The sequence below is a fragment of the Panthera onca genome, chromosome X (assembly GCF_046562875.1).
Source record: "Panthera onca isolate mPanOnc1 chromosome X, mPanOnc1 haplotype 2, whole genome shotgun sequence".
Lineage (NCBI taxonomy): Eukaryota > Metazoa > Chordata > Mammalia > Carnivora > Felidae > Panthera > Panthera onca.
The window spans coordinates 68340134-68355788 of record NC_138357.1 but is presented as its reverse complement, the minus strand read 5'-3'; the positions used below and the strand labels follow the sequence as shown (position 1 = coordinate 68355788).

General features: G+C 40.6%; 1 protein-coding gene across 4 annotated transcripts in view; it reads left to right on the top strand.

Annotated features, from left to right (window-relative positions):
* The first annotated feature begins 2345 nt into the window (after nt 1-2345).
* The window catches only part of UPRT (uracil phosphoribosyltransferase homolog), an 83882-nt gene continuing 70572 nt past the window's right edge, over nt 2346-15655 (top strand). For 3 of the 4 annotated variants that reach the window (XM_081793806.1, XM_081793807.1, XM_081793808.1), the window contains exon 1: nt 2346-2888. In XM_081793806.1, the coding sequence (XP_081649932.1) occupies nt 2512-2888 (377 nt within the window). In that variant the 5' untranslated portion in view covers nt 2346-2511. The remainder of the gene's footprint in view (nt 2889-15655) is intronic. The other variant, XM_081793805.1, reaches the window with a different exon arrangement.

The window sequence follows — 15655 nt, the reverse complement described above, 5'->3', positions numbered from 1 at the left end:
GACACTAGACAAATATGACTACAGTGCAGTTTTGGTCTTGGAAGTTCTCACAATACCATTTTAAATTCATTACTGCATTTAAATTACTGATAATGAAACAATAATGTACTGCAGTGTTTTCTTTTAGAGTACCCATTGGTAAAGTAGCCAGATTTGGCTTTGAAGTCCAGAGATCCTTTGAACTGCATTCTGTGCTAGGTGCAAAGATGCACAAGCTTTCAAAAGTGACTGGGATTATAATCCTAGGCTGCAATTCTTATCATCAAATCAAATTTAAACTCGATAATTACAGCTAATAGTGTACTGACCTATAGGGTCAGGAACAAAGGAGAGAAAACGGGAGTGAAAAAAAGGGAGAAAAATACCTTTAATACCAATACTGAAACAACAAACAAAAAATTGAAAATAGCCAGATCAGGGCTCAAGTCCCACCAAAGGCCTGAATATTCCTGTTGTCTGTTACTCATGTTACTCTGCATCTCTCATGTGTTGCTTATGTTCCTCTGTGGAACAGGGAATTTTAAGAGTTGGTTTTTTGGAAGGCAAAATGGAATTATAGAATGTCAAAATTGTAAGAACATCTAGGGGTCAAATAGCTAATGCTTCTCACTTATAGATGGGGAAAGGCAAGTCCAGAGAGGGAAAGGGACTTGTTAAAGGCTGCTCAATAATTTTTTAGCAGAATTAGCAGGTTTCTGACTTTCGTGTTAGAGCCCTTTAAAAAGGGAGCCGGTAAATCACTCTTTCTCACAGAGCATCATTTAAAAAAAAAGTCATAATTGCCAGGTTACTTGTTAGAAACAAAGATTCTTTTTTTTTTTTTTCTTTTCTTATTTTATTTTTTTTATTTATTTATTTTTTTTAATATATGAAATTTACTGTCAAATTGGTTTCCATACAACACCCAGTGCTCATCCCAAAAGGTGCCCTCCTCAATACCCATCACCCACCCTGCCCTCCCTCCCACCCCCCATCAACCCTCAGTTTGTTCTCAGTTTTTAACAGTCTCTAATGCTTTGGCTCTCTCCCACTCTAACCTCTTTTTTTTTTTTTTTTTTTCTTCCTTCCCCTCCCCCATGGGTTTCTGTTATGTTTCTCAGGATCCACATCCGGATGGCCAACAGGCACATGAAAAGATGTTCAACGTCGCTCCTTATCAGGGAAATACAAATCAAAACCACACTCAGATACCACCTCACGCCAGTCAGAGTGGCCAAAATGAAGAAATCAGGAGACTATAGATGCTGGAGAGGATGTGGAGAAACAGGAACCCTCTTGCACTGTTGGTGGGAATGCAAATTGGTGCAGCCGCTCTGGAAAGCAGTGTGGAGGTTCCTCAGAAAATTAAAAATAGACCTACCCTATGACCCAGCAATAGCACTGCTAGGAATTTATCCAAGGGATACAGGAGTACTGATGCATAGGGGCACCTGTACCCCAATGTTTATAGCGGCACTCTCAACAATAGCCAAATTATGGAAAGAGCCTAAATGTCCATCAACTGATGAATGGATAAAGAAATTGTGGTTTATATACACAATGGAATACTACGTGGCAATGAGAAAAAATGAAATATGGCCTTTTGTAGCAACATGGATGGAACTGGAGAGTGTGATGCTAAGTGAAATAAGCCATACAGAGAGAAACAAAGATTCTTTGATCCCATCTCAGATCTACTCAATCAGAATCTCAAAGGCCATGAGAACTTGCATTTTAACAAGTATTACAATTGTTCCAATACACACTGGTGTTGAAAAGTACTGCCCTAGACATTCTTTCTCAAAAGAATTAAAAAAAATGTCTTTGCAAGTACTTAAAAGAAGCTAAGTGGTTGTGGATCTGAAATGCTGTCAGGATCCCCATGGTAACTGAACAGTGTAGGTCCCAAGGAATAAAGATAAGGAACATTGTTGGTCAAGCACACTTAGGAAGTTGCAGTTTGTAGAACAGTCTAGTAGAGGGCAGGCTCTTCAGCAGCTTGCTAGGCATTTTTTTTACTTCCCCTTTTGGTTACAGAGACAAACTAACTGAAGATGCACTTACTGAAGTATAATCTCTCTGCCAAGACACACAGTCTAAAATCATGGGCCTTATATATATGTAATCACTTTATTACTCCACCCCTACTTTTTTCTGGCTCTCCCACTCACCCAGTTTTGCATGCAGAATTCCCTAAGGGCTCCTGAAGACCCTGCAAGCAAACATCCCCAGCTTCACCCCATCTGCCTGGCTGAGGTCTGGGAACCCAGGCCGACTGCCGACTCAAAGGGTACGCTGGAGAGTGACAGGGAGAAAAGCCAATAGTGTTTCAGCAGGCCGTACGTCCTGTGTGGGCGGAGCAGGGACGTAGCCTGCCGAAGGGAACCTACGGAGGCCTAGGGGTGAGAAGGCTGACCCGGGTTAGGAGTTTGAAAGTGTCACGGGGAACAGTGGAGCAAGTGAGCATCGGCCCCTTCTCCCTGCTCTCCTTTATCCTTAGGGGTCGGTAGCTGTCGGCCCAGGGCCTGGTGTATGACCATGGACTTACGGGGTTCGGACTCCGTTCCCGGTCAAAACCATCAAGTAAATTCTGTCTTTACCCCAAGCCCCGAGCCGCTGCGACCTGGCGGTCGGATCTCAGATCAAGCCGGGGGAAACAGCACTTTTGAGGCCAAGCCGACTCTCCCTACAGGGCAAGCTCATTCTAGTGAACCCGCTGAACGGGACCCTCAGGCGTACAGCACAGCCAGTCTCAACTCAGAGAGCAAAGGTGGCATTGGCAACTGTGACGCACCAGCCGGCGAATCCCTCCTAGGGAACTACGAACTCTCCCAGCAGATCGGGACGCAGCTTAAACTGCTGCCGATGAATGATCAGATCCGGGAGCTGCAGACCATCATCCGGGACAAGTGAGCCGAGATCAGAGGGGAAAGGGAAGTGGAAGGTCTCTCGAGGCGAGGGAGGAGGGGACAGGGATTGAAGTAAAAGGGCTAAGGGTTAATGTTTTTGGCCCTCGGAAACTAGTGTGTGATTAGTACCGGGCGGGGTGTCACGTGATTCGGGCCTCCTACTGCCTTCCCTAGTCCCAGGGTTTAACAGCGCTCTGAATAGGGAGGAATCCTTTTAAGTAGCCCCTGATTCCCTCTTTGTCACTTCTGAGCGAGTACTAATCCTTAACCATTCCTGGCTGGTAAACGCGCCAATGCTATCAGTCCAGTACTCGTCTATAACCCAGAAATGGTTGTGACCCAAGTTTATGCTCTACCACAAATCACCTCAGGCTCACAAATATAAATAAAGCAATTCAAAGGAAATTTCGTTGTGCTCAACAAGTTCTCTGACCGTTTACTGGTTTCTATCGCAAATAATGTCATTTTGTCTAAGGTCTTGGATTTTAGGTTTTGTTGGTCCCGTGGAAACTTATTCAACTCTTATCAGGATTGATTTTTGTAAAGTTACAGAACCTCAAATGTTTCCTGTATAGTTAATGGAGCAAAGGGAACCTAAAGGAATCTTTGGCGCCCCCTCCTAATCCCACAAACCAAGATAGTCAAGAAATTAATGTTAAAATGCTATCTTAAGGAGATCTCAAAACTCATGTTGTAAATGGGGTTTTTCAAGGGAAATATGTACCATGATTAACTACAGCTGGTTTCTATATTGGCCGTACTTTAAATGAGTAGCTACAGCATGTCAAAGCATTCATTTTTCAGTGGGTGCCTTGATCTTCAAAAATGGCTACTGAGTCAAGATACCATTCTCCAAATCAGACTATAGTAACTTTTTCTTCATACTGTTGTTAATAGGCTCCCAATTTGTTTCCCTGCCTTCAGTTTTTCTGCCTTCCATATACTTCCACACATTGCTGAACAATCTTAATATACAGCTTTGATTAGGTAACTGCCCTACTCAGCAGACTTCCTTGGCTTTTTAGAGCCTATCAAATAAAGTCCAGGATCCTGACCTTGACATTAAGTCCCCTGTTTATGGTTCCTAGGAACTATTCTGAAACATCCCTGATTCTTCTCTCCTCTGAAATTCTCTTTACTCCTCTGCATTTTCAGATCCTACCTACTCTTCAAAGTCAAACCCAGCATTAAAATCCACCTCTGCCAAGAAACTTTCCTTTAATCATTCTTCCTTGCTGATCATTCCTGGCTTTTAAATGCAAGATTCACCTTCTCTTTTGTATATTGTTATTTGTGTATCAATCTTGTCTCACCTATTAGATTTTAAGTTCCTTGAGGGCAGAAATTGTGTCTTTTACATTTTTACATCTTTTACATTACTTTCTGACCATGCCTTGCAAATGGTAGATGCTCAATCACTAAAAGTTCTTTCTAGCTCTTAAAATTATATTTATGAAACTATACTATTTGACTGTTTTTAATGAATCAATATTGAACACTAGTATCATGTGATCTAATAGATGGAAGTAGTGATCTTAAAAAGTCGGAGGCATAGGTTTGATAGTTGTGGTAGGGGAAGCTGAAATAAAACTCAACAGTAGAACAAAGAAAATAGGATGATGATTCTTGTTTCTGTAGATAAGGAGTTAATGACCTCGAGTCTTGGACACCACTGCACTTGTAGATGGGCTTCAGGGTCTTGGTGAACCGTCTGAAATTATCTGGGAAATACTGTTCATTATGTGCATTTTTATTGGTTGTTTTTTAAATAATATCTTTATTGAGATATAATTTGCATACCATATAATACACCACTTAAATTGTACAACTGAGTGGTTTTTAAGTATGCTCATAGCTATGCAACCATCACCACAATCAATTGTAGAACATTTTCATTACTTCATTAAGGAAGCCTGTACATGTGAGCAGTCACTCCTCATTTCCCCTCAAGCCACCCAACAGCTAATCTAGATAGCCACTAATACACATTTTGTCTCTGTTAAGTTGCCTATTCTGAACATTTCATGTAAATGGAGTCATACAACATATGGTCTTTTGTGTGACTGGTTTCTTTCATTTAGCATAATGTTTTCAAGTTTCATCCACATTATATCAGTACACCATTCCTTTTTTGGCTGAATGTTATTCTACTGTATTGATATACTACATTTTATTTATCTGTTCCTCAGATGATGGATGTTTGGGTGGTTTCTACTCTTTGGCTATTATGAATAATGCTACTACTAACATTTGCATATGTGCCTTTTTTTATGGGCTGAGAATTCCTTAACTTTCATTAGATTTCGCAAAGGGGTCTTCATGACAATGTAAAGGGGAACCATTGCTATAGGAGTTGGAAAAGGCATGAAGGTCAGAATTCATATAGGACAGTATCAATACTTGATTTTACTGCATTGCTCAGAATATCGTGGCTTGTATAGTAAACCTGAGTGTAAGTGAAATCTTTTTTCTTTTGTGAGTTTGGAAAGAGACAGCTGGATCCAAAGTGATTTTAGGCAAGATGTTTAGCATCTCTGTGCTTCAACTTTACCATTTGTAAAATGAGGATGTTGGTAATACCTCATGGAGCTCCTGGGATGCCTACAACCAGATACTATCTGAACACTTGTTATAAACTGTGAAGGGCTGTGAGCATTAAAGGCATTTCATGCCTTCGTGTTTCGATTTGTACATAGTTCTAATTGCATTCATAAGAGCTGGTTTCTTGAGCTTTCAGAAGACAGTAAAAGGAATTTTAACTCTGCATAGAACTCACATTCTTATTTTCAAAAGCAACACTGAGAGATCTTAGATCCTAGATAATTTGTATAGTATGTAGAAAGACTCACTAAAATTCTTGATAACTAATTTAGGCTGGAGACAGTGTTTTAGTTTTGTTTTTGTTAATCAAATCTGTTAACAAAAATTGGCATCCCCTCACACAAATAAGACCTGTTTCATCCCCTCTAGGGGGCCAGTTTAGGGTGCCTGTGGTAAGAGAAGCTATATTTACTTAGGTTAATTTATGGAAGTTGCCATCAGTTATCAGATCCTGTTTTCCTCAGAATTTATGCTCTTCTCTGTTTTGATGTGACATCATGTATTTGCACTATGGAGCTGTCTGATAATAAAGGCGATCGGAGTACTTGATATTCCTTTATTGGTCCTTATCCTTAGTATCTATCTATTGAAGGGATTGCTTTCTGAATTTGGCATGGAGAAGTGGAGGTTGAGCCAGCAGGACTGCATGTTGTAACTATATAAAGCAGGCAAGGTTGAGAACATTAGACTGACCTAAAGTGTCTTTACTTTTTTTTTAATGTGCAGTATTTGCAATATAATATGTTGGTTTTATTATTGAATTTCAAGTAAATGGTTTTTCTCTCTGTGAGAGTGCAGTAATCTAAACATCGAAAGAGTAGATTACTCAGTCACATATGGGTCACTGGTGAACTTGAGAAGAGAAATTAGTTCTTCATTTTCAGTTTTTGTTGTTGTTGTTGGAGTGGTTTAAACCACACATCCCTCTTTCTGCCTCCTTTATATACTAAACCCAGCAAAATCTCAGCGTAATGTACTTTTCCCTTGAACATCGTTCATGACCTCATTGTTAAAGCAATGCAGTGTATAAAGGATCATTTCCCCTCCCAGTTTTGTTCTTTTGTCTCCCAAAACGTTAAAGTAAAGCTGTTTCATGAGCTGTTGAATGTTTCCTTATACTTGTCAGAAGGGCTTTGCCATGGCCTCAGCAGACAACTTGGATGAAAATTGAGCTTTCTCAGAGAATTTTATTTTAGTCTGTGAAATATCACTAAAGAAGTAGCCAAATCAGCCTTGTGACTTTATTTTTTTAGTCACCTGGAGTGGAGACAACTTCAGGATGCATGAACATCCTGTTCAGCCCTATTGTGAATGCACCCTAGTGTGATTTAGTCCTCTGACTAGGTAATGTAATGTTCTTAACCAAGGCTGTGTGTCTGAATTGCCTGGGGAATCTTTTTTTGCCCCAAATAAAAGTTTTTGGTGTCTACCCTTAGGGTGGTCTTCAATGGAACTTGAGCACCTGTAGCTTTACAAACACCACAGGTGTTGTGCCCAGTCTGGGCCACTGCCCCTGGGAGAATGGCCATTCTCCCTTGCATGGTGATTTGCCTGGCTTCTGATATGGGATATTTGTGCTAGGGATTCCACACACCAAACAGAGCCAGCCTTAGAGAGCCTGGCCTGGTGTCACCCAGAGACTGGAGGAATCTCAGGTATTTTCCCTTTAACTTATACAAAACCAAAATGCTAACCACAGAAAAAGCTATGACCTGCAAGTTGTTTAAAACATGGACATGGTTTTGGTTTTACATGTGAATTTTCTAACTGGCCTTTAGGCCAGGAGGGGAGAAGTCATCTCTTTAAACTATACATACCCCTGTTACAATATTTATTTGGCATATCCTGGTAATGGCTCACCAACTAGTTGGTAGGTACTCCAGGGATGCAGAAAGAAGATCTGGCTTGGCACAGTATCTGACACAGAAGGGATTGATATCTTGCCTGGCACAGTACCTGACACAGAAGGGAACTGATATTCAATCATTATAAAAAATAAACTTCTGAATGACTGAGGCCTGGGTTCTAAGGGAAAATGATAATTTATCTTCGTTTCTACCTGATTTTGAATGTTTACGTTAAACTCTGCTTTGAGGTGCAAGTAAATATTGACACTTTCTTTATTTACAGTATTTTTTTATGAAGTTTATTGTCAAATTGATTTCCATACAACACCCAGTGCTCATCCCAAAAGGTGCCCTCCTCGATACCCATCACCCACCCTTCCCTCCCTCCCACCCCCCATCAACCCTCAGTTTGTTCTCAGTTTTTAAGAGTCTCTTATGCTTTGGCTCTCTCCCACTCTAACCTCTTTTTTTTTCCTTCCCCTCCCCCATGGGTTTCTGTTAAGTTTCTCAGGATCCACATAAGAGTGAAACCATAAGGTATCTGTCTTTCTCTGTATAGCTTATTTCACTTAGCATAACACTCTCCAGTTCCATCCATGTTGCTACAAAGGGCCGTATTTCATTCTTTCTCATTGCCATGTAGTACTCCATTGTGTATATAAACCACAATTTTTTATCCATTCATCAGTTGATGGACATTTAGGCTCTTTCCATAATTTGGCTATTGTTGAGAGTGCTGCTATAAACATTGGGGTACAAGTGCCCCTATGCATCAGTACTCCTCTTTCCCTTGGGTAAATTCCTAGCAGTGCTATTGCTGGGTCATAGGGTAGGTCTATTTTAATTATTTGAGGAACCTCCACACTGTTTTCCAGAGTAGCTGCACCAGTCTGCATTCCCACCAACAGTGCAAGAGGGTTCCCGTTTCTCCACATCCTCTCCAGCATCTATAGTCTCTTGATTTGTTCATTTTGGCCACTCTGACTGGCGTGAGGTGATATCTGAGTGTGGTTTTGATTTGTATTCCCTGATGAGGAGCGACGTTGAACATCTTTTCATGTACCTGTTGGCCATCCGGATGTCTTCTTTAGAGAAGTGTCTGTTCATGTTTTCTGCCCATTTCTTCACTGGGTTATTTGTTTTTCGGGTGTGGAGTTTGGTGAGCTCTTTATAAATTTTGGATACTAGCCCTTTGTCCGATATGTCATTTGCAAATATCTTTTCCCATTCCTTTGGTTGCCTTTTAGTTTTGTTGGTTGTTTCCTTTGCTGTGCAGAAGTTTTCTATCTTCATAAGGTCCCAGTAATTCATTTTTGCTTTTAATTCCCTTTCCTTTGGGGATGTGTCGAGTAAGAGATTGCTACAGCTGAGGTCAGAGAGGTCTTTTCTTGCTTTCTCCTCTAGGGTTTTGATGGTTTCCTGTGTCACATTCAGGTCCTTTATCCATTTTGAGTTTATTTTTGTGAATGGTGTGAGAAAGTGGTCTAGTTTCAACCTTCTGCATGTTGCTGTCCAATTCTCCCAGCACCATTTGTTAAAGAGACTGTCTTTTTTCCATTGGATATTCTTTCCTGCTTTGTCAAAGATGAGTTGGCCATACGTTTGTGGGTCTAATTCTGGGGTTTCTATTCTATTCCATTGGTCTATGTGTCTGTTTTTGTGCCAATCCCATGCTGTCTTGATGATGACAGCTTTGTAGTAGAGGCTAAAGTCTGGGATTGTGATGCCTCCTGCTTTGGTCTTCTTCTTCAAAATTACTTTGGCTATTCGGGGCCTTTTGTGGTTCCATATGAATTTTAGGATGGCTTGTTCTAGCTTCGAGAAGAATGCTTGTGCAATTTTGATTGGGATTGCATTGAATGTATAGGTAGCTTTGGGTAGTATTGACATTTTGACACTATTTATTCTTCCAATCCATGAGCACGCAATGTTTTTCCATTTCTTTATATCTTCTTCAATTTCCTTCGTAAGCTTTCTATAGTTTTGAGCATACAGATCTTTTACATCTTTGGTTAGGTTTATTCCTAGGTATTTTATGCTTCTTGGTGCAATTGTGAATGGGATCAGTTTCTTTATTTGTCTTTCTGTTGCTTCATTATTAGTGTCTAAGAATGCAAGTGATTTGTGTACATTGATTTTGTATCCTGCAACTTTGCTGAATTCATGTATCAGTTCTAGCAGACTTCTGGTGGAGTCTATCGGATTTTCCATGTATAATATCATGTCATCTGCAAAAAGTGAAAGCTTAACTTCATCTTTGCCAATTTTGATGCCTTTGATTTCCTTTTGTTGTCTGATTGCTGATGCTAGAGCTTCCAACCTATGTTAAACAACAGCGGTGAGAGTGGACATCCCTGTCGTGTTCCTGATCTCAGGGAAAAAGCTCTCAGTTTTTCCCCATTGAGGATGATGTTAGCTGTGGGCTTTTCATAAATGGCTTTTATGATGTGTAAGTATATTCCTTCTATCCCGACTTTCTCAAGGGTTTTTATTAAGAAAGGTTGCTGAATTTTGTCAAAGGCCTTTTCTGCATCGATTGACAGGATCATATGGTTCTTATCTTTTCTTTATTTAATGTGATGTATCACATTGTTGGATTTGCGAATGTTGAACCAGTCCTGCATCCCAGGAATGAATCCCACTTGAGCATGGTGAATAATTCTTTTTATATGCTGTTGAATTCAATTTGCTAGTATCTTATTGAGAATTTTTGCATCCATATTCATCAGGGATATTGGCCTGTATTTCTCTTTCTTTACTGGGTCTCTGTCTGGTTTGGGAATCAAAGGAATTCTGGCTTCATAGAATGATTCTGGAAGTTTTCCTTCCCTTTCTATTTCTTGGAATAGCTTGAGAAGGATAGGTATTATCTCTGCTTTAAATGTCTGGTAGAACTCCCCCGGGAAGCCATCTGGTCCTGGACTCTTATTTGTTGGGAGATTTTTGATAACCGATTCAATTTCTTTGCTGGTTCTGGGTCTGTTCAAGCTTTCTATTTCCTCCTGATTGAGTTTTGGAAGCGTGTGGGTGTTTACGAATTTGTCAATTTCTTCCAGGTTGTCCAATTTGTTGACATATAATTTTTCATATAAATTCCTGATAATTGCTTGTATTTCTGAGGGATTGGTTGTAATAATTTCATTTTCATTCATGATTTTATCTATTTGGGTCATCTCCCTTTTATTTTTGAGAAGCCTGGCTAGAGGTTTATCCATTTTGTTTATTTTTTCAAAAAACCAACTCTTGGTTTCGTTGATCTGCTCTACAGTTTTTTTAGATTCTATATTGTTTATTTCTGTTCTGATCTTTATTATTTCTCTTCTTCTGCTGGGTTTAGGCTGCCTTTGCTGTTCTGCTTCTATTTCCTTTAGGTGTGCTGTTAGATTTTGTATTTGGGATTTTTCTTGTTTCTTGAGATAGGCCTGGATTGCAATGTATTTTCCTCTCAGGACTGCCTTCGCTGCATCCCAAAGCGTTTGGATTGTTGTCTTTTCATTTTCATTTGTTTCCATATATTTCTTAATTTCTTCTCTAATTGCCTGGTTGACCCATTCATTCTTTAATAGGGTGTTCTTTAACCTCCATGTTTTTGGAGGTTTTCCAGACTTTTTCCTGTGGTTGATTTCAGGCTTCATAGCATTGTGGTCTGAAAGTATGCATGGTATGATTTCAATTCTTGTATACTTATGAAGGGCTATTTTGTGACCCAGAATGTGATCTATCTTGGAGAATGTTCCATGTGCACTCAAGAAGAAAGTATATTCTGTTGCTTTGGGATGCAGAGTTGTAAATATATCTGTCAAGTCCATCTGATCCAATGTATCATTCAGGGCCCTTGTTTCTTTATTGACCGTGTGTCCAGATGATCTATCCATTTCTGTAAGTGGAGTGTTAAAGTCCCCTGCAATTACCACATTCTCATCAATAAGGTTGCTTATGTTTTGAGTAATTGTTTTATATATTTGGGGGCTCCTGTATTCAGTGCATAGATATTTATAATTGTTAGCTCTTCCTGATGGATAGACCCTGTGATTATTATATAATGCCCTTCTTCATCTCTTGTTCCAGCCTTTAATTTAAAGTCTAGTTTGTCTGATATAAGTATGGCTACTCCAGCTTTCTTTTGACTTCCAGTGGCATGATAAATAGTTCTCCATCCCCTCACTCTCAATCTGAAGGTGTCCTCAGGTCTAAAATCAGTCTCTTGTAGACAGCAAATAGATGGGTCTTGTTTTTTTTATCCATTCTGATACCCTATGTCTTTTGGTTGGCGCATTTAGTCCATTTACATTCAGTGTTGTTATAGAAAGATATGGATTTAGAGTCATTGTGATGTCCCTAGGTTTCATGCTTGTAGCGATGTCTCTGGTACTTCGTCTCCCAGGATCCCCCTTAGGATCTCTTGTAGGGCTGGTTTAGTGGTGACGAATTCCTTCAGTTTTTGTTTGTTTGGGAAGACCTTTATCTCTCCTTCTATTCTAAATGACAGACTTGCTGGATAAAGGATTCTCGGCTGCATATTTTTTCTGTTCATCACATTGAAGATCTCCTGCCATTCCTTTGTGGCCCGCCAAGTTTCAGTAGAGAGATCGGTCACGAGTCTTATAGGTCTCCCTTATATGTTAGAGCATTTGTATCTCTAGCTGCTTTCAGAATTTTCTCTTTATCCTTGTATTTTGCCAGTTTCACTATGATATGTCATGCAGAAGATCAATTCAAGTTACGTCTGAAGGGAGTTCTCTGTGCCCCTTGGATTTCAATGTCTTTTTCCTTTCCCAGATCCGGGAAGTTCTCAGCTATTATTTTTTCAAGTACCCCTTCAGCACCTTACCTCTCTCTTCCTCCTCTGGAATACCAATTATGCGTAGATTATTTCTCTTTAGTGCATCACCTAGTTCTCTAATTTTCCCCTCATACTCCTGGATTTTTTTATCTCTCTTTTTCTCAGCTTCTTCTTTTTCCATAATATTATCTTCTAGTTCACCTGTTCTCTCCTCTCTGTTTTATTTATTTAAAAAAAAATTTTTTTTAACGTTTATTTATTTTTGAGACAGAGACAGAGACAGATCATGAATGGGGGAGGTTCAGAGAGAGAGGGAGACACAGAATCTGAAACAGGCTCCAGGCTCTGAGCTGTCAGCACAGAGCCCGACGCGGGGCTCGAACTCACAGACCGTGAGATCATGATGTGAGCTGAAGTCAGACGCTTAACCGACTGAGCCACCCAGGCGCCCCTCCTCTCCATTTTAAACCCGAGCCGTAGTTGTCTCCATTTTATTTTGCAGTTCATTGATAGCATTTTTTAGCTGCTCCTGGCTGTTCCTTAGTCCCTTGATCTCTGTAGCAAGAGATTCTCTGCTGTCCTTTATACTGTTCTCAAGCCCAGTGATTAATTTTATGACTATTATTCTAAATTCAGTTTCTGTTATATTGTTTAAATCATTTTTGATCAGTTCGTTAGCTGTCGTTATTTCCTGGTCGTTTTTCTGTGGGGAATTCTTCCGTTTTCTCATTTTGGATAGTCTCTGGAGCGGTGTGGGACTGCAGGGCACTTCCCCCGTGCTGTCTTGAATAACTTGCACTGGTGGGCGGGGCCGCAGTCAGACCTGATGTCTGCCGCCAGCCCACCGCTGGGGCCACCGTCAGACTGGTGTGTGCCTTCTCTCCCCCTCTCCTAGGTGCGGGATTCACTGTGGGGTGGGGTGGCCCGTCTGGGCTACTTGCACACTGCCAGGCTTGTGGTGCTGGGGATCTGGTGTATTAGCTGTGATGGATCGGCAAGGTGCACATGGGCGGGAGGGTCAGGCTCAGCTCGGTTTTCCTTTGGAGATCCGCTTTGGAAGGGGCCCTGCGGCAGCGGGAGGGAGTCAGACCCTCCGGAGGGATGGATCCGCAGAAGCACAGTTTTGGGTGTTTGCGCGGTGCAAGCAAGTTCCCTGGCAGGAACTGGTTCCCTTTGGGATTTTGGCTGGGGGATGGGCGAGGGAGATGGCGCTGGCGAGTGCCTTCGTTCGCCACCAAGCTGAGCTCTGTCGTCCAGGGCTCAACAACTCTCCCTCCCGTTGTCCTCCAGTCCTCCCGTTCTCCCAGCAGAGCTGTTAGCTTATAACCTTCCAGATGTCAAGTCCCTCTTGCTGTCGGAATACACTCCATCTGGCCCCTCTGCTTTTGCAAGCCAGACTCAGGGGCTCTGCTTGTCGGGCGGGCCACCCCTCTGCCCCGGCTCCCTCCTGCCAGTCCGTGGAGTGCGCACTGCCTCTCCGCCCTTCCTACCCTCTTCCATGGGCCTCTAGTCTGCCCTTGGCTCTGGAGACTCCATTCTGCTAGTCTTCTGGCGGTTTTCTGGGTTATTTAGGCAGGTGTAGGTGGAATCTAAGTGATCAGCAGGATGCGCGGTGAGCCCAGCCTCCTCCTACACCGCCATCTTCCCAGGATCCCCCTGACATTTAATAGTTTTTAAAGAAGGTGTTATAGAGGGTCACCTGGGTGTCTCAGTTGGTTAAGCGTCAGACTTTGGCTCCAGTCATGATCTCACAGTTTGTGAGTTCAAGCCCCAGGTCAGGCTCTTTGCTGACAGCTCAGAGCCTGGAGCCTGCTTCAGATTCTGTCTCTCCTTCTCTCTCTGCTCCTCCCCTGCTCGTGCTCTGTCTCTCTCTTTCTCTCAAAAATAAATAAGCATTAAAAGAAATGAAAGGTGCTATAGAGCTGTGGCCTTGCTGACTTGTACCTGGCAGGTAGTAAAAGCAATATATATATTTTTAACTTTTCACATCAGATTAGTTTTGCTTCAAGTATTTCACTCATTTTTTTTTGTTATGAGGCTGAGGGAAGGAGGAAGAAAATATTTACAAAACATCTGCATACCATGACAGGCTTTGGAATTATTCTTTATTTTAGTGATCACATAATAACAAAATAGCTATGGATGTAGAGTTTATGTTTTCAGAGCTTTCACTAAACCTTAACTCTAAGTAAAACATTTCTTTGGTTTAAACCTGCCAGAAAAGCTATTATCTTCGACTTACCTTTAACCTGTTGCCTAACAATCAATATCAAAAACAAAAACATAATAGAGCTGAATTTGAGTCTGTTTAGTTCTTTGTAACTTAGGTTACAAGGTAAAATACAGGACCCCCAGTTAAATTTGAATTCAGATAAACAATGAACTTTTTTTCGTATATCCTAAACATCGCATGGGATATACTTCTGAAATAAATATTTTTCCTGTATTTTTATTTGCTAAATCTGTAAACCCTATGCTAATCCTAAATTCTCCCACCCCAAATGCTGAAAATAGTCCTTGTTTTTTAAATGACACCTAAATCAGTTCTACTGGGATTTGATTTAAATTGCACTGTTTTAAGTTATGGTTCTGAAGTTTTGATTTCATAAGTTTTGAAAAGGGTATATTGTTGTATGCAATTAACCTTTTTACATGCCACTTTATAATAGTGGCTTCTCCCTCTTCAGGACTATTTTAATGATGTTTTATTTGCCTACCAGACTCTATTTCATTGTTTGCATTGTATGTCCATACCAGTCTGATTTGCAGGGAGAGAAATATCATTAAAATACAGCTAAAAACTGACCTTTACAAAACATTCCCTTATTAGAGCAAAATATAAATAATGACTTTACTCAGGGACTTGGAATTGGGGAGATTCAGGCTGGGAAGTATCTTGAAGTATTTCATTTCTATAAGCCTCACTATTTCATCACTAAAGTGGAAGTAATAAAATTTACCTCTTAAGGTTATTTGAGGAGTAGATTAGATAGTGAGCCAAAAGTGTTTAATACTTGGCACCAAGGAAGCTCTTAATAAATTGTGACCTGTGGGAAAGAAGGGAGTAATATATGTATAATATTAGGTACCTGCTGTAACTTTCAGACCTTTTTAGAAAAGCTTTATAAGTAAATATTTGTACACTTAGTGTGTGTGAGTGTATGTGTGGTTGTTAAAATGGTTTTTGTTAAAAAAATGTGGAGGCTGTCAAGTTTATTCTGAGTAGAGAGAAGTGGCAGAGAATCATCAAATGGCAATTTCTGCTGTAGAAATTGAAGTTGTAATTGTCCCAGGGGAGGACATCTTCCAACATACTAGAGGATCCCTGTAGTAATAGTAGTAGTAGTAGTAGTAAGTCCTAGAAGGAATAGGGGAGATGATCTCTTGGGGTTCTTGAGCAAATGGCTAAGAAAGTATTCTTGAGACATCTTTGGTACAAAAAGGTTATTTTAGTAAAGCACGGGGGAAGGACTCGTGGGCAGAAAGAGCTGCACTGGGGTTGTGAGGAGTGACTGATTATATATTTTTAAGATTGT